Source organism: Acipenser ruthenus, chromosome 5 (genome assembly GCF_902713425.1).
Source record: "Acipenser ruthenus chromosome 5, fAciRut3.2 maternal haplotype, whole genome shotgun sequence".
NCBI classification, from domain to species: Eukaryota; Metazoa; Chordata; class Actinopteri; order Acipenseriformes; family Acipenseridae; genus Acipenser; species Acipenser ruthenus.
Genome location: NC_081193.1, coordinates 31,119,742 through 31,139,411, shown reverse-complemented (window position 1 = coordinate 31,139,411; position 19,670 = coordinate 31,119,742). Strand labels below are relative to the sequence as shown.

At 36.0% G+C, this 19,670-nt stretch overlaps 1 protein-coding gene across 1 annotated transcript in view; it reads left to right on the top strand.

The window, feature by feature from the left end:
* Positions 1 to 10,752, top strand: part of LOC117402375 (M-protein, striated muscle-like) — a 48,601-nt gene extending 37,849 nt beyond the window's left edge. The window contains 15 exon segments of the mRNA XM_034003448.3: positions 38 to 144; positions 642 to 686; positions 977 to 1,113; positions 1,761 to 1,905; positions 2,009 to 2,068; positions 3,092 to 3,159; positions 3,342 to 3,455; positions 3,579 to 3,666; positions 4,164 to 4,202; positions 4,630 to 4,735; positions 6,010 to 6,173; positions 6,541 to 6,577; positions 6,936 to 6,958; positions 7,083 to 7,138; positions 9,912 to 10,752. Coding sequence (XP_033859339.3) covers positions 38 to 144; positions 642 to 686; positions 977 to 1,113; positions 1,761 to 1,905; positions 2,009 to 2,068; positions 3,092 to 3,159; positions 3,342 to 3,455; positions 3,579 to 3,666; positions 4,164 to 4,202; positions 4,630 to 4,735; positions 6,010 to 6,173; positions 6,541 to 6,577; positions 6,936 to 6,958; positions 7,083 to 7,138; positions 9,912 to 10,268 — 1,546 coding nt within the window. The 3' untranslated portion in view covers positions 10,269 to 10,752.
* Positions 10,753 to 19,670: the final 8,918 nt, after the last annotated feature.

Here is a 19,670-nt window from a genome sequence, read left to right as displayed (position 1 = left end):
GATAATTTTGTCAATTTAAAACAAAAATGTCTTTCAGCTCTAAAATTGTCTTCAAGAACCCTGATAAAGAGGATCTGGGAACGTACTCTGTGTCTGTCACGGACACCGAAGGTGTCTCTGCAAGCTATGTGCTGGAAGAGAAAGGTAGATTGCCTGTGACTCATTAGAAACATTGCACACTATTCTCATTATTTAAGTTATCTGTATAGTCCCTTACATACACAGGCTCGGAAATAAATACACTCAGTCCAGTCTTTTCAGATGCAGCCCCTGTGGTTGAAAAAACACATAACAGGATATTATACAGGTAAGAAATGCAATAATAAAAAAATATTGATATAAAGTACCCCTTCAACTTCTGGAGCGTGGTCAAAATGACCTGCACAAGTATTTTGTGTTAACGTCATGTACTCATGGTTATAGTGCTTAAAGTCCCACACATAAGCTTGAAACTAAGTTTGATTGGCCTGAATCCAAATTGGAAGAGTATTCTTTTTGATCAGTGAAGCAGAGTTCCAGTATTCACACAGGGCCACTTACTGAATAACCATTAATGTGATTTTTATTTAATATACATTTCATTTGTAATTTTGTTTATGAATTGTTATTTTATTTTTTTTTTTGATTGTATTATGTTTCAGAATTCGAAAAACTGATGGCCCTCAGTCGTGAAATAAAAAACCCAAGTAAGTACAAAACAGTATACAAAACCATGTTTTCCCTTGTAAACCTGACTTGATAGTAACACTTGTTTTATCCAAACTCATCGAATCTAACTCCACTTTGAATAACTAATTTTGAATAACCAGTAAAATACTAAGAGTTCAGTCTCCCCATCAGTACAAACAACTGTTGAAAAAGTATTTTTCTAAATCTACAGTTGTAATAAGTATTGTATTAATCAGTGTAACAGTTCAAAGTGTGGTATCTAAAACAACATTCCTCCTGAAGTATTCTGTTTTACTTGACTTTTCAGTGATCCCTCTGAAGACTGAACTGTCCTATGAGATCTTTGAGAAAGGACAAGTTCGTTTCTGGGTGCAAGCTGAAAAGCTGTCCTCTGCGGTCAATTACAGATTTATTGTTAATGAGCAAGAAGTCACAAATAGTGAGGTATTTTTTATTTTCTTTGATTTCTGAAAGTAAATCAATTGCAGCCCCAACACGAGATATAGGGAAATATATATCAAGATTATTAGTGACCCTACCTTGACCCTAATGTCCAGCCTAAGACGTCCCGGCTCAGCCCCGGAGCTTCTCACACTGGGTACTTTTATAACAGAACACAACAAAATACACTTGGTTTCCTAGTCTTCCCTAGCAGGTCGCATTGCAGTTCACTCAGTCAGAACTAACTCAGTCTCCTTGACTGTCATATGTTCTGCAGCCTGTCGCTCAAACCATCCCACAGTGAGACTGAAACAATCCAATCACAGAACGGATTATAACAAGAGTCCCTCCAATTGTGATCCAACAAACACCCTCTGCAATACATCTGTGAACTGCCAGAAACTAGTTAATTACTACAATATCCTTAAGAAATTACCCCCTGCTGTGGTGGTATGATACTGCCTGTGTATGACCAGTGAAGAGGCGTAAGAAGGAGACCCTTCCCCACATTTGTGGAAAAACAGATAGATGGAGGGAAGGAAGCATAAATAGGCAAATACGTAACTAAATAGCCAGAATCATACAAATGCTAAGACTACAGTCTTACATTTTACTGTAGTGAAATGATTGAATGTGCTGTATATCCTCAGACACATAAGATTACATGTGCCTCCTCCACTGGCATTATTGAGATGGTGATGGATAAGTTCACAGCGCACAGTGAAGGTACCTACACAGTTCAAATACAAGACGGAAAGGCTAAAAACCAGTCCTCGCTAGTTCTTATTGGAGATGGTAAGACCAACTGCATATGTTGTCTGATTGGCATGTAGAGCAGTAGTAATAATTAAGTATATTTATGGTGTCTTACGATATTGTCACCCTCTGTTATGTTTAGTTTTCAAGGCTGCCCTAGAAGAGGCTGAGTTCCAGAGGAAGGAGTATCACAGGAAGCAAGGTATTTCATTTCATTGCATCAGGCATAATGCAAATTACCAGTAAGTTATGTAAAATATGATCTTTTTTACACAGTATGTTAAATATGTATTAGAATCGCAGAGGGTTTTATACAACAGCTATAGCTGTGCAGTCAATCAATACAAAAGCTAGAAAAATAGAGCATACTACTTCCAGTAGTGTGTGCAGATATTTATAGACAGATGAAATTTAGGAAACCAAAACTCATAAGAATACAAGGATTTAATTATTCATCCATTTCAGTATTTGTCAATCAACATTTTGGACCTCATTCACTAAACAGCGGTAACGTGTTTTGCAAAAGTGATGTTTCGCCAAAAACCTTTTGAAATGTAAACAGTGAATTTTTTTTTAGGGTTAGGGTTAGGGTTAGGGTTAGGGTTAGGGTTCGCTGACTTTTGATTAATATTACAAAATAAATCAGAGGGAGATCAAGTTGAACAAACACATATTTATTTGATTTGCAGAGTTAAACATAAATGTTCCATTAAATCACTTTCTCTGCTTTGACTGTCTCTCAGAATGCTGTGATTTGGGACACCCAAATCCCCCCGCCCCCACGGAGCGCATTAACTTTGTCCTTAATGTTTCATTGAAGTTAATGTTCTCGCTGATTCAAGACCAAAAAACCTTATTCCCAACCACTTCTTCTGCTAATACATTTAGCTCCTGGTCTGTAAACTTTAGATTCCTCACTCTGTCCTCCTTTGTTGCTATTATTGTGACAAACTCAGAACTGTACTTACCTTTTCTTTCGAGCGACCATATATATATAGATAATTATAATTATAATAGTGTGGAAACCTTGTGCATAATTCCGCGCGATGAAACAACTTGCAAATTAATAATTTAGCTCACTTTATTTCATTTCAGTTATAAGTAATTTCTCAAAATAATTCTGCATTTTCAAAGGAGCACACCACAGCGCAGTAGATGGCCTGTTCAGTTTTCTTTCTTCATGTCAACTATATTACATGCACTACATCCTATTTTTTAATACTAGGTCCCCATTTCCTGGAATATCTTTATTGGCATGTAGAAGAGGATTGCACTGTTATGTTGATCTGCAAGGTAATTATATCTGTATAAAATGTTATGTATTAATAATAATTCGAGGAAGCATACACAATATAGACCCCTGACAGTAAAAGTATCATTATAAAATGATAATAAACATGGCTTTTTTATTCATAATGCAACCTTAATTTGATGTGTATCTGCTATGAGTTGACATGTCTTATTTATTGGAACAGATGGCCAATATCAAGAAAGAGACTGTGTTCCATTGGTACAAGAATGAAGTCGAGCTTATACCTGAAAAACCAGCTAACGTAATGTCTGGAATATGCAAGTTGCCAATCCCTCAGGTAATGCATTCATGAAAACACTATACCCAATATTCCATGTAGTTATATTTCAAATAAAAACAAACATACCATAATCAATACTGAATAACCATTAACTGTGCACAATAATTTCTGTATTTCCAGTTCTCTAAGAAAGACCAGGGTGTTTTTAAAGCAACACTAACCGATGACAGAGGGCAGGATGTCTCCATATTTGATATAGCTGGCGAAGGTAATTTAACACTGCATGTAATAACATACCCTGCATTCACAGTCTTTTATAGAAATAAATTACAGTACACAGTTGAGTATTTAAAAGTCTATTAACCAGATTGATCCCAATAAAACTTGCAAAGCTAAGACGCTTGCAGAAGTTTTCAGACTTGAAAAATGACCTTGCTACTTTCTGTGTGTGGGCCAATTATAATGAAAATGCTCTAACCAGATTGCTGATATCTCTCATTAGCCTGGTTACTTTTTACTGTACTTCTGAATATTTTTAAAATGTTTTATGAATTATTATTATTATTTTTTTTAATTATCAACAATGAATCTACATTTTAAACTCTGTGGAAACATGCTGAGTCTAGAACAGGACATTTCCAAATGAGCTTGCCTCTCATGCTTTCCCTCTAAGCTCCACCAATGGGCTGTCTTTTTAAGCATCCTCAAAACTAAGGGGAAAAAAGTTTATTATTGCCTACAGCATTATTTTTGTTTTTGTTTTAGTGTTTGAAGATATCATAAATGGCATTAGCAGAATAGCTGGTAAGTACCTTATGTTTTTTTTTCATTCTTGATATTTCTTTAATATATTACACTAGAGTGGTGTATAGGACTCAGAAGTAACTTTCAATTGTTTAATTGTCCAAGTAATACATTAATAACAGTGGGAAAATTGCCTACAATTTGCTGTTGTGTAGTAACCCAGACGAGTACGACAGCTATGGCTAAACATTTTGCATTGCCCAATAAAATTAACTAGTTTTGCTTCATAAAGTCGAATAAAAGCTGCTGAATATTGTTACGTTAAAATATTGAATTACAAAAAGCTTTGTAATTTTCCATATACTTAATGAAAAACTGACACAAATTGAAAAATATGGCATTTTGAAATCGAACATGAAATACTGTACTATTATGGCTTCCGGAAGACTTTTGGCAATATAATTTTGTAGTTTTTGTTTTGTTTTAGGATCCTCCGCCTCTGAACTGAAGATTCAGTGCACTCCAGAAGGAATTAGGCTTCAGTGCTCCATGAAGTACTACACAGAAGAAATGAGAATAGTCTGGTCTCACAAGTATGCAGCTTTTCTAAAACAACCATTTTGTTGATATTATTATTGCAGTACCCAGGCATTATTTTTAATTCTAGCATCAGTAAATGCGCACAGACCACAGCTTGTGAAGTCTTTCCTTAACCCTGGTAAGAACGATTTACTATTCCAAACGCAACATGAATCACAATAATCAGAAAACTTAAGTCTAAACTAAACACTAACATCAACACTACTTACACAAAAATATCTTGAGCACTTTTAGGTTAAACAAAATGAAAAAGGCAAACCCTTTAAAGATGTAACTTGGGTACTATGACTTGGGTACAACTTGTTTCTGAGTCCTCACAATGAATGTTATACAGCTGTACACATCTTGCTCTCACCTTTGTTTTTTGTTCTCTCACATTCCATCACATTCCAATAACATCCAGTCACCTGTGTCTAAATTAGAAATCTGATTGAACCTTATAAAAACAAAAAGATTACTGTAATATATTTATAAATGTGCAAAGATTGGCGTGTTGGAGAGAAAATGTAATTCTCTGCTGGTATCTGTAGTACTAAGGGTTTGCAGAGGAGCTGATATTTTGATTTGGGGCTGTGAAATGGGTTACTCTGTTCAGATTCAGATAAGTAAACCAGAGAAGCATAAATGATATATCTCTTGCAATCATTGACAATCTTTTACTGTGTAAAGCTGTAATAAAAACAGCAATGAATAAGAATAAATATAAATGAAACCATTACACAAGAGACTGACTGTATATAATATATCTTCATATTAGTAATTGTAGTAGTGCTGCTCTCAAGGCTACCATGTACTCTATGATTCATTGTGCTAGTCACGCCATTCGTTATAGCGTTTTATGAATTTTGATCTAAATTATGCATTATTTATATAATCACTAATCTGGACTGTAGGTGACAATATTTGCATGTTTTGTTAATACACATATTTGGATAAGGAAATATTAGTAAAAAATCCATAAATACATAAATAAATAAAGATGAAGTTGTGGAACTGAATAAGCCTTTTAAAACCATGGTGATACCGGTTATTATAAGCATATCCCAGGCATCCGTGATATAGTGGAGGGGCTTGTACATACATTCCTATGCTACAGATTAACTGAGCTGGTTTTTATGAATTAGATTTTGTTGACATTCTATTATGTAAATGCTCTGGATATCCATACTGACACATGTAGTGTGGTGTTTTATTATCCTCACAGGGGATATGCATGTTGCTCACATGTTTTGTTATGTGTCTAATATGATTCAATTGTGTGTTTCAGAGATACAAAGATTTCCTCGTCTGAGAAGATGAGAATTGGTGGTACTTCTGAACAGGTCTGGCTGCAGATCTGTGGACCTACTGAAAAGGATAAAGGCAAATACACTATCGAGATTCTGGATGACAAGCAGTCATACCACCGCACCGTTGATCTCTCTGGTCAAGGTAAACTATCAGCCATGCAGAACATCCTGTTTGTACACAAACCTTTAAATCACTTACCCATCTGCAATCAGGTGATAGATAGATTGTATTTAAATGTAGTGTGCAAGGAGGTATACTCTCAAAATTCAAATAAATGACAGGGCTTTAATAATTCAGATCATTAAACCTTTGTTTTCTTTTGTTTTTAGCAACTACAGTATGCAAGTACTGAGTAATGCATACTGTCTTGCAATAATACAATAAAATACAAGTAATTACTGTATTATTAGTTAAACCATGTCTAACCAGTGCAAGTGCATTTGACATTGTTTGTATGCTTTTGTTTTTACCTTTATTAAAACTCTGTGTTACTTAATTTATATTTCAGCTTATGACAACGCATATGCAGAGTTCCAGAAACTCAAGTAAGAAAACAAAATATTCATATTTGTAAAGTGCTTTTCTTGCTGCCACATGTACATTAGTTATTGCTCAGTACAGTTCACATAAAGAAAAAAAAAATATCATACTGATTACACTGCATATATATATATATATATATATATATATATATATATATATATATATATATATATACTGATTACAATGAATATATTTAATAAATATTGAATACATATTTAAAATGATCATTACCAATGCATACAGAAATTAAATTAAAACAAATTATGTACCAGTACTGAAACACTATCTCACTGACTGTGGTATATAAAGAATATCTCCTATGTTTTTCAATAATATTGTCATATTGCTTTTCTCTTTTAGGCAAGCAGCCTTTGCTGAAAATAGTAAGTTCTACAGTTCTAAATAACACACTTGAAGTAATGTATTTAAAATGTATTCCTTTAAAAACTCTGATCATGTTACTGAAAGCAGAAGCAATATTTAACAACCTAACACTCTAATTCGTAGATCGTGGTAAAGTTATTGGTGGTCTGCCTGATGTGGTAACTATCATGGAAAACAAGGTAAATATTTATACTATATATTAGAAATGTGTTTATTTGTTATATTTGACCCTAATACTGATGTGATACTGGGACTTCTTTGTATCATATATTTTGTATCATATGGTTTGATGTTAATTGTTCTTATTTAACCATCTCAAAGGATTCAAACCAATCTTTGATCAATGTAGTTTTTAACATAATGCTTTTATCAGTACTTCCAATTGATGTATGTGTGTGTGTATGTGTGTGTGTGTGTGTGTGTTTGTGTGTATATATACAGCTCTGGAAAAAATTAAGAGACCACTGCAAAATTATCAGTTTCTCTGGTTTTACTATTTATAGGTATGTGTTTGGGTAAAATGAACATTTTTGTTTTATTCTATAAACTACTGACAACATTTCTCCCAAATTCCAAATAAAAATATTGTCATTTAGAGCATTTATTTGCAGAAAATGACAACTGGTCAAAATAACAAAAAAGATGCAGTGTTGTCAGACCTCGAATAATGCAAAGAAAATAAGTTTATATTCATTTTTAAACAACACAATACTAATGTTTTAACTTAGGAAGAGTTCAGAAATCAATATTTGGTGGAATAACCCTGATTTTCAAGCACAGCTTTCATGCGTCTTGGCATGCTCTCCACCAGTCTTTCACATTGATGTTGGGTGACTTTATGCCACTCCTGGTGCAAAAATTCAAGCAGCTTGGCTTTGTTTGATGGCTTGTTACCATCCATCTTCCTCTTAATCACATTCCAGAGGTTTTCAATGGGGTTCAGGTCTGGAGATTGGGCTGGCCATGACAGGGTCTTGATCTGGTGGTCCTCCATCCACACCTTGATTGACCTGGCTGTGTGGCATGGAGCATTGTCCTGCTAGAAAAAACAATCCTCAGAGTTGGGGAACATTGTCAGAGCAGAAGGAAGCAAGTTTTCTTCCAGGTCAACCTTGTACTTGGCTTGATTCATGCCAAATCTGCCCGATTCCAAACTGTGACAATCAAGAGTAGCAATGAAAAAGCAGCTGCCATCTTATTTGTTTTATACATGAAAAATTATTTCAACAGATTCTACTCCTTTTACTTTGGAGTGTTATTTTTCTGACAGAGCAAATCACTGTGGAGGTAGGAAATAATTTAGTGAAGGAATCATGGCCACTCATTTAATGGGCCTCTGGTGGTCAAGGCAATACATTTAGTGTAAGTGCCTATATTATAGGAATGGTTGAGTATGGGTAAGTAGTATAACAGGAGTAAAAGCTTGATTGCCCATTCATAAGGGAGGTCCCCCCCCCCAATATTAATCATTGCAGTGACAAATGAGATGTACTCAGCAAAGACTTGCATATTTTATTAAGTGTTTAATTTCCCTCTGTCAGACATGAGAACACATTCTATGTTCAACACATCTACAGTAACAAGGATTCTTCTCATGCATTGTGGGTACATTTGATCCTTTGAAATACTTTAAATTACCAAGGAAACATATACAGAAGCACATGGACCTACAGAAAATACAAGAACATGTATTGTACATGTAGTGACGCATCCGGTAAAGGCATTCCATGTGGATCGCAGGATGCGCCCTATAGCCTGGAGGTTGCCAGAACAAGTCTAGGCTATTCCACGGCCGACCGTGGACGAGAGTTCCCAAGGGGCGGCACACAATAGGCCGAGCGTTGCCCAGGTAGGGAGGACCTAGGTCGGCCAGGGTGTTCTCGGCTCACCGCGCACCAGCGACCCCTGTCCGGGCGCCTGCGGGCTTGTAAGCAGCCCAATGAGTTTACTCATTTCTACTCTCTTGTGATATGCAAATCCTGGATTATAGACAAGATATTTTAATGGTGCGCGTGTGTGTTGTGTTGCTGCGCGCGAGAGCTCTCAGTCAGAACTGTGGCGCGACCAGGCTTAGGTTGGCCAGGGTGTCCTCGGCTCACCGTGTACCAGCGACCCCTGTAGTCTGGCCGGGCGGCTGCCTGCTTGCCTGTAAGCTGCATTGTCCTCCGACGGTGTAGCTCTGAGGTGGCTGCATGGCAGGCCTGCAGAGTGAAAAAAAGCAGTCGGCTGACGGCACACTCTTCAGAGGGCAGCACGTGATTGTCTTCGAAGGGGTGGTAGTAGTGAGCTGAGCCTAAAATAATACAATTGGCTATTTCAAATTGGGAGAAAAATTGGGTAAAAATCAATTGGCGACTGCTAAATTTATAAAAAATAAATAAATAAAAAGAAATGACAATTTGGAAATGTAATAATTCAACATAAAAAAGAGACATAGTGTGACTGTCATATTTTAGTATTTAATATATACAGTTTTTCCAGCATAAACACATGGCATACAGTTCTCACTTATTACATTTAATTTAAAAGGAGCACCAGAATGTAAGGGATGTAATGCTACCATATATGTCTCACTAAACATTTTATTTTAGTGAGCTGAAGTGACAAATTGTGGCTTTGTTCTTTATATCAGGTGTATAGCACTAGGAATTAACTACATTTATCCTCTGGGTTTTGAAAAGAACAAGTCCTGCGCAGAACCAACAAATTCCACTCTGCCATATTATAATGGAAAAATAAATGTTAACTTAATAAATGTAAATACTGAATTCTTATTAACTATAATCTAACTGTAGCCATGTAAAAGGTTTCCAGTTGTACTAATAAGGTCTGATCGAACAGAGAAGGCCATATGGTCAGTTTTCAGAATATTGTAGTAGCATGAATGACCTTGCTTTAAGTGTAGTAAGTGTGTCAAAAAATGCTATGAATCTTCCCTCTTATCCTATTTAGACTCTTAGTCTGACCTGCACTGTGTTTGGCGATCCAACTCCTGAGGTGGTCTGGTACAAGAATGAAAAGAAAATTGAACTGGATAATCACTTCTCAATGACCCTGGAACAGGGGAAATACGCCAACCTCACCATTAATGGAGTCACAACAGAGGATTCAGGAAAATATGGTATCAATGTCAGGAACAAGTGTGGTGGGGAGACTGTTGATGTCACTGTAAGTGTGTACAAATATGAAGAGGATGTTCCAGCGCCCAAACCTGGCCAAATGCCTAAACCTGCTGCACATCCAGCTCAGAGCCGGCAGCAGAGCAACCTCAGCCCCCCAAAACAGGAAGGAAAGCTAGGAAGTAAATAAGAAAGTGTACACTACAAAAAAGTGGCAAAAAAATGCTGAGTTTATAGCATGGGTTTAGAAACAATTGAAGCTATTTAACTATAATTTTGACGAGAGGCAAAATTGCATACAACTTAGAAAGTCAAGGGATTTTTAGTACTTCAGCAATGTTACCTGTTATGATAGAAGGGCAGTGATGAAAATAAACATCGCTGCCTTTTAGAAGCTGAGGAGCTTCAGTGATCCTGGCTTCTTGCCTATTGTGGCTGTTTGGTGAAAAATGACTCCTGCTTTAACGTTTAGTTTATTTAAGTATGAAAGCTGCACCTTCATTAGTAAAACACTTCTGAAATGTATTTGTGGATTAAGAGATACTGAATACCAAACCGTGTTATCCACAACAGCACACTGTTGTCTAAAGTAAAGTCACCTGACTAATACACAGATGTTGCAGAGTTGCTGTATTGTGTTTCTTTTGCTTTGTGTTAATAAAGATTAGAAGTCACTTTTGTGTTGTCTGTGCACGTTTTAAAATAATTACACCAAATGAATGGGACCACTCCTATCCACAGTATTTAAAATTCAATGTTTTTTGTCACTATATATTAATATTATTATTTGTTTTTATTTAGCAGACACCTTTATTCAAGGCGACTTACAGAGACTAGGGTGTGTGAACTATGCATCAGCTGCACTTACAATTATGTCTCACCTGAAAGACAGAGCACAAGGAGGTTAAGTGACTTGCTCAGGGTCACACAATGAGTCAGTGGCTGAGCTGGGATTTGAACCAGGGACTTCCTGGTTACAAGCCTGTTTCTTTTACCATTGGACCACACAGCCTCCTATATATCCATTCCCTAATATACAGGGGATGGACAAAAAAGTACACTAGTAATTCCAATGTCGACATTTTAGGCAGCGAAGAATGGCACTGATTCTAGCTTGTATTAGTAAAACGTGATTTACAGTACTGTACATCTTGCAGCTGTTTCTACTTTTTATCCAATTCCTTTACCTTACTTAACTGAACAGTTGAATTTACACTTCCAGTATTCCCCAGTTAACACTTTCATTAATGTGCACTTCAGTCCTGACAGTCCTTGAAAGAAACACATCTGCATCATAGATTTCCTGCCAGGTTAAAGAACACCTGTCAACAACTTTAACAGAAAGTTAAGTGTCATTTGGTAATTTAGAATAGATTAATAGGCTGCCCCATTGCCTTGCACCTGTGGAATGTAATTATTCTGAGAATAAAGAGACTGAATACCATTCTCATCTGACAGCTTTAGAACATGATGTGCCTAATGAGTTCATTTTCTCTAGGAATTAAATGTATTGATCTAGCCAAAACATCTTTTTTTTATTATTTGTTTATTTAGCAGATGCCTTTATCCAAGGTAACTTATTGAGACTATGGTGTGTGAACCTGTGTGGGGACCTCCTGGTTACAAGCCCTTTTCTCTAACCACTGGACCACACAGCCCCCTTTTACAGTAGTCCCTTTGGACAGTTTGGCCCAGGTGTTATTAGAATGAGGTGGATATAGTAGTAGTACCATTTTTATGACTGCAAGTTTAAACGGGTTTAGTGGGACTCCTTACGAACATTTCTCATAGTAAAATCATAGCAAAGTGTAATAAAGCACAGTTAAAGCATAGGTAAGCATTATAAAGCAGAGTGGTATGATAAAGAATATTAAAGTGCATGGCAAACCAGGGTACACTATGGTAAATGCATTGTATAACCATGGGGAAAGTGCAAAATGATCATGTAAAAATATGTGGTAAACTTTTATAAGTGACTGACAAGGACAGGGTATTTGTATACTACTTAGAGATGTTTGGAATAAAACTAGGTTACCACTAGGTGTCACTGATGCATCAGTAAAAAGGTACACAATCCTGTGAAAATGTTTGCTTTATGTGAAAGTACTATTGATAAAAGCAATGCTTTGGTAATGCAGAAGATACTGCTTTGCTATGGAATATATCCATTTATTATCATCAAATGAAATATAATTTAAAATTGTGAAACAGAGCAATGAGATATAACACGCTTCTTTTTTGCGTAATTTATTATAATTATGTTATTTAATATTTTAAGATGCATTCAATTTAGAAAAAAATCAATATGTGAACTTTACTTATACAAAACAAAATTGTATTTTATTCTTAAATTTAATTTAAGGTGTCATAGTAGCTGACAAAAAAACACTAAGTTTTTGTTTGTTTGTTTGTTCTTTTTTAAATTATTTAATCAATAATGCTTGTAATTATGATTCTGGTCACCAAAGTTTAATATTTTAACTCCTTGCCATGACAAAGAAAATGTAAAATAAGCTTGAGCTTATTCCAATGTATTTTAACTTTATTAGGCTGAACTCTCTCTCTCTCACACACACACACACACACACACACGCACACACACCTTGTCGTTATAAATACGATTAAAATAGTAAAAGATAACTCTTATTCTTTTTTCTTATTTTGCTCCTATCACAATTAGATTTAGAATACTATAAAGTGAGTGAAAAAAAAGGATCTGATATGGCTTTGAAGCAGATAGCCAGGCAATTGTCATTATCTGAGTCCGCAAAGACACTTTCAGCATTCCTTGTGATAATGCAGGAGGGGGTTGATCTGCCTTTGAAGATATGTTGCTTTTCTACATATATAAGAAAAGAACATTGTGAACTTGAAATTCTGAATATTTTATTATACAACTATTGAAGCTTCTCCAATAAAAAAATGTGATTACCATTTGTTTTATATTGTAGATAACTACAGGTATATACGTTTTTGGGCAATACAGTGTTTGTCTAGCTAAGTTGATTAGTGATGGTGTTTGAGATCTGCAACAGTACCTCCAAGGCTATGGGCATGTTTAGAAATTCCTTCCAAAGTACACTAAGCATTGGCACGACTGGGCATTTGGAGCCTTTTCTTAGCATTTTTTCAAGTGTGTCAGTTGGACTCATGCTGACTTCCAGACTAATCTATTGAACAGCAACATGTCATACAGTACTTCCAAGTAGTTATACTTCCTCTTCATACAGTAGGTGACTTCACCGCTGTAATGTCTTTGGGACACAATCTTGATGCTTGAAGTCTTCACCTCTTCAGCACCTTCTCTCCGGTCATAAACCGACCAGCTGCTTTCGCTAATAAGTAACATGCTTTACAACATTCATTCTCAGAATATATTGCTGTGGTGAAATAAGAAGTGGAAATATTTCTTTAACACAGTATTATACCCTATCTAATTATGAACATTTTTAAAATAGGTTTGCTATAACATGTGCATCTTTGTGTGTGTGTGTTTATATAGGTATTTTACTTTAGTAGCGGTAGGACTGCGTAACTCCCTGCGCATTATCCTGGTAAGAACATAAGAAAGTTTACAAACGAGAGGAGGCCATTCGGCCCATCTTGCTCGTTTGGTTGTTAGTAGCTTATTGATCCCAGGGTGTCAGCCGCAACAACATTATTGGGGAGTTGGTTCCAGACCCTCACAATTCTCTGAGTAAAAAAGTGCCTCCTATTTTCTGTTCTGAATGCCCCTTTATCTAATCTCCATTTGTGACCCCTGGTCCTTGTTTCTTTTTTCAGGTCGAAAAAATCCCTTGGGTCGACACTGTCAATACCTTTTAGAATTTTAAGGTAGAAACATATGTGTAAATTGGGCCACAATAAGTTGTCACAATACATCTGTGCAAAGTAGTGTGCTTTATGGTGGTGGTTTTATTCAAATACTGCCAATAGAGGAACACCCTGGACACTGTCTTGATTGGCATGTGGTCAGTGCAGTCACTGCGTTGAAGGACAAAATGGTTGCATGCCTGCTCATTACAAGGCCCTTTGTGAAGTCACGGAGATCCTTCTGCTTTCCCATTGTTGCTGAATGGTTCAACACAGTGTTTGAGGTCTAGTTGATCACATGGCACATTTTATGACCAGAAAATGCATCTATAATCAAATTATTGTAACTTTACTTAAACCTTTTTCCCCCCCAATTAGTCAGTGCTTATTATTTTGATTCTATTGTATTTAATATCAGAAGATAGGATTCTGCGCCTTCAATGTGGAGGTGTGTGGATGAGCAAAAATGTGTTAGTGTCCTGACCCTTCCTTGTGGCAATATTCTGGCATAGGATTCTTACATGTTAAGTGCAGAAGACGTTCTATAAATTTGAAGGCATTATTATACAGTACTAATACAGTGTTATAAAACCCTTAACACGCCAATGCACAATTCAAGCAAAATTACTAATCTTCCGACTGCCATTTGACAACTGAGGTTGGGAATATGGTAATAAAAGATGATAAAATATATAGTTGCCTACAAATGGTACCTGGAATATACTAATTGAAATAATAATAAACTGGCTATATACCCTTCTATCATCATCTTTAATGCATTTATACTGCTCTGTTCCCTGTTTTTGTGGACTTATGTTTTGTTTTTACTGACTGGGTACAATATTTTAACTCCTGGAAAAATGTGTCTCTGTTTGGTATTGCATTCTATAAACAGAGCTTTAAACCAGGAGTTGAACCATGAGCATGACGACTGTTTGCAGTGACAGAAAATAGAACACAATGCTTATAAAAGCTTTTGTTGGTTAGTAATATTGTATAAGCTTACTAGAATGTTCAAGGAAGCTCAGTTTTAGGAACATGTACTGTTTATGTAAATAAACCACTGCAAGGGTACTAGGACACATCTACAAAAGAGCAGAACAATTAGTTAAGAGAGCAGCACAGGTCTAAAACCGACAGATCCTTTAAATATTTGAATATTCTTTCACACAACTGATGCAAATTGAGTAATATCAAATCTGAAATGTTAAAAAGCACTTTAAACGTGCAGGTCAAGTACCTACAAGGAATAAGCTGTATAGCCAACTAAAGCAACACTAAATGTTCATTTTCTTCTTTGTGGAACAAGGCCACTTATGTTTCTGTTTGATCACAGCAAAGATATATATATTTTTTAGTGCATGAATAATGCTAAATACAAACACATAGGATTCTCTTTAGCACAGGAAATACAAGTAAGGTTTGATCTTTGTTTTCAATGTTGTCAGTTTATTTTGAGAATGATGTTTATTTTGAGAAAGTGGCATACGAACACCTTTTTCTTTCAGTATTGTCACTTTAAGCCTCTACAGACCATGGAAGATTTTACTCACATATTAAAAACATGTTTTTGTATATATTGAAGGTCTTACAGTGTTGTACACTAAGATAATAATACTTTACAATAGCTTGTATGTTCATTTGGTTTTATTACTCCAAAACTAAAATTAATTAGTGTATTTTTATTACACAATTCCATTGCGTAGACTAATGTGTAGTTTTTCAGAAAACAGAAAATACAATATGGTTACATGTAAACAAGAAGTCATGTAAACACAGTTTATAGAAAACATACCAGAACACTGTTACCTGTGGATTACCTGTTTTGTTAATACAGATAATACAAATACTAATAACGCTTTACAGATATAATCAAAAGAACTGATATTTTAAACCAGTGTTTAAAGTAAGATTCTTCTTCAGTGTGTAAAAATGATACAAATCATAGAGGGATAAGGATCACAAAGGTGTTGTGAGTTTGTGTGGAAATAATGGGCCTGATTTTGGTTTGAATTTGGTTCAAAGTTTTCATTGGCCTATTTTAAATAGTATATTTGTAAAAAACATATAAGATACTACACATACACTTACTTATCATCATCCAAAGAACCCAAAAGTGTCTTACAGTGGAAGACAGACAGTATTTATTTCCACTATCATGTATATTTGTTGGGTCAAATCCACTTCACAAAGCTCTCTTGTAATTTGGTCAGATTTTAAAAAATGTTTTATTATGCAATTGTCCATTCTAATTATCCCTATTTCAGTAGCGTAATTCTTATCTCTTGTAACTTGTATTATAATTGGCAAGAAATGTGTGAGCTTGGCTTATCTGTTTGGCATAAGTGTTTTTTTTTTTTTAATTTGGCCATTCAGCTTGATGCTTTTAATTTTGTCTTGTGTGCTGCGTGATGTAAAAACAGCTGAGCTCAACATGGAAATGAAAAAAACTGGTGAACACCACAATATGCCTTTAACATAGTCAGTTGATTTTACCTGATCATTTTTACAATATATATCTAAAAACATAAACATGCATAAAAACATCAGAGAGACACTCAGACACTGTTGAGATTTGTGTTGGCACAAAGGAAAACAAAGCTTAATTATGTGTTGCTAAGCACCTTGAAAGAACAAAGTGGGTTGCTAAGCTAAATCTTGAATTACTATTTTTATTTTCTTGCACAAGACATGCAAATAAAAGGATATACAGCAGTGGTGTAGTGGAGGGTATAAGCAGGTAAACGGCCTTTACCCACTTTTAATTTGGGCAATACCCACAGAGTTTACTCATTTCTACTCTCTTGTGATATGCAAATCCTGGATTAAAGACAAGATATTTTAATGTGCACGTGTGTGTTGTGTTGCTGCGCATGAGAGCTCTCAGTCAGAACTGTGGCGCGACCAGGCTTAGGTTGGCCAGGGTGTCCTCGGCTCACCGTGCACCAGCGACCCCTGTAGTCTGGCCGGGCGGCTGCCGGCTTGCCTGTAAGCTGCATTGTCCTCCGACGCTGTAGCTCTGAGGTGGCTGCATGGTGAGTCTGCAGTGTGAAAAGAAGTGGTCGGCTGATGGCACACGCTTCGGAGGACAGCGTGTGTTCGTCTTTACCCTCCCGAGTCAGTGTGGGGGTGGTAGCGGTGAGTCGAGCCTAAAAATAATTGGATATTCTAAATGAGGAGAAAACAATAAAAATGATTGCCGACTACTAAATTAAATATATATATATATATATATATATATATATATATATATATATATATATATATATATATATATATACACACATTTAAAATGAACAATACATAATACAGCTGTGCAACTGTGATGTGGTACATGTCTGTTAACTTTAGAGCTAATCTGAAAAATATAGAATTATATGAAACATGCATACAAATATATATATATTGTCTATATATTGTTTCAAACCCCACACAAGAAGAAAATACATTATTTTACACAGGTATGAAGCATGGACTTGATATTATTTAAACAATATGTTTTTGTTTATCAGAATTTTTCATAGCAGCATTAATATATTAAGCCAGTTCAAATCATTCTGTCTGTAGTTTCACTTTGGAGCTGTATTGAAAGATGTGATTGATACCTAAACTTTGGTGATAATGTAAAAAAAAAAAGTTAATTCTTTTAAATGATATATTGGAGTAGCAAATAACTGAATTTAGAATGGTGTAAGCAGTACACAATTACATACTTATTGCCCCCTGCTCTCTTATACAGTTGGCATTGTATGAAGTTGGCAAATGAGGGGACCCTGGTTAGATGTTACTGGCATTTTGTAAAACTATCATAAATTTCAGTTTATCTTAATAATATTGCAAAGTGTGGAAGTATAACAAAAATAACTATTGTTTATAAATATAACAAAACACTGCAGTCACATATGCCAAAGAATGCAAATATTTCTAAAATCTGCATGAACAAATGGTGTTATGGCAGTAAGGAGCAGCTTTTTGTTCATCAAAATCACAGCAAAGTCAATTGATAGGGCAATTGTTTTCTTAAAGGGAATGTCAGTTTCTCCTGATTTGCAAGCAACTTTTGACTCCCACTCTTTCTTCATTGGTCAGCGCTAACAGAATTCTGCCAGCACTCCTCAAACACCCTTAAAAAACTCAACACAAATGGGACAGCACAATCCAGCACAAACGTCGAAAACTTTGCCCTTGCGTTTTACCATGTTTCCTCAAAATTGGGCCCACAAGGGACAGGGTGTCATTGTCAGAGCTGGTAGTAGACTCGGGGACGGGGGACGGGGGACGGAGGATGGGGGACGGAGGACGGGGGGGGGGGGCTGGCAGAGGCCAAGATGTTGGGCACCTCCCTCCTTTCACATAACAAGTAAACAAATCACTTTATAAACTCAAGAGGCGAGCTAAAAGACAAGTAGACCTAATTATTGGTGCATACCTGTTAAAAGGTTCTGCTACCATTTTATATTAACAATTGTTGTGAAATTAAACAGTGTCATGAACTAGACTATGCCACATTAAGGTGACATATGCTGTACTATTATTAATTTTTGCATTAAATTAGTTTTTCACCACTCTGTAGATATGACCTAACTAAGCCTAGTGGGGCCCCAATTGCCCTGGTTAAGCACCTAAAACTGGCTCTGGTCATTGTGGTACGTTTTCTAAATCATTTTCTAAATGTTATCCCATTCCTCACATCCCACAGAAACATAAATTGGCAACCAATATTACATTTTTTGTTTCCGCTGAAAGAAAGACAGTTTGAGTGCCCTGAAATGTCTTTTCCCAGATTTTTGATCTATGAGTAGCCTAAGGGGAAATTCAACATCACTGGTATAACAGAATAAATTCAGATGATCCTGACAGCAGTGGTAAAAGCATGTGCAATAACACCTAAATCTTGCCTACTGTCTCATGTTTATTTTATAGCTTATCACATGACAATGAGAATCGGGGGGGGGGCTGGGCCAGGGGCTCTGGTGAGCTTTACTGCAGGATGACTCAAGAGCCCAAGTGTTTCTGAGTGCTAAAGCTGATTTTCATGTCAGTGCTACAGTATGTTGTAGCAGCAGATGGGGATGGTTTTAAAAGAGAACTATACATGTGTAGAAGAGATGGTCATATGAACCATACGTGCATTTAAAAAAATCTTAAACAACCAAGTTTTTCTTAATATATCCATAACCGTTAAGGCTGACTGTGGGAATTATTTAAACATCTGGCGTGGGGGGCACTTGATTACTTATTTTTTACTGCCACATGCTTTGTAGCCAGGAGACTAATATTTGGGACACATACTTAAAATGTTTCACAATGACAAATACAAAATGTACATTTAAAAAAAAAGTAATGACCTTACCTTGTCAAAAGAACTGTAGGTGTCTGTCCTTTTTGCTTGTGAACCTTGTAATGACATCACATGTTTAGAGCTTGGTCTTTTTCAATTTGCAGTATTGCCAAGGCAGAAACATGAGCGTCTATCATTGTAGTCCTCAGATACGTTTTCAGTTGCCGCAAGGAAGAAAAGCTTCTCTCAGCCAATGCTGTCGTCACTGGGATAGTCAAATAAAGCACAAAGAGTTTGGACAGATTTGGAAGAGTATCACGCAGTGCCATTTCATGAAAGAATTGAAGTCTTCTTTCAAGCTGAGTGATCTCCTCTTCGTCCCTACTCTTGCCAGCACTGCCATCTTTGAACATCCGAGAAAAAAATCTGATCCTCAGATCGATACTGTAAGTGGTGGAAATTGCATCTACACTTTCCTCTGATGCACACTCCAAAGAG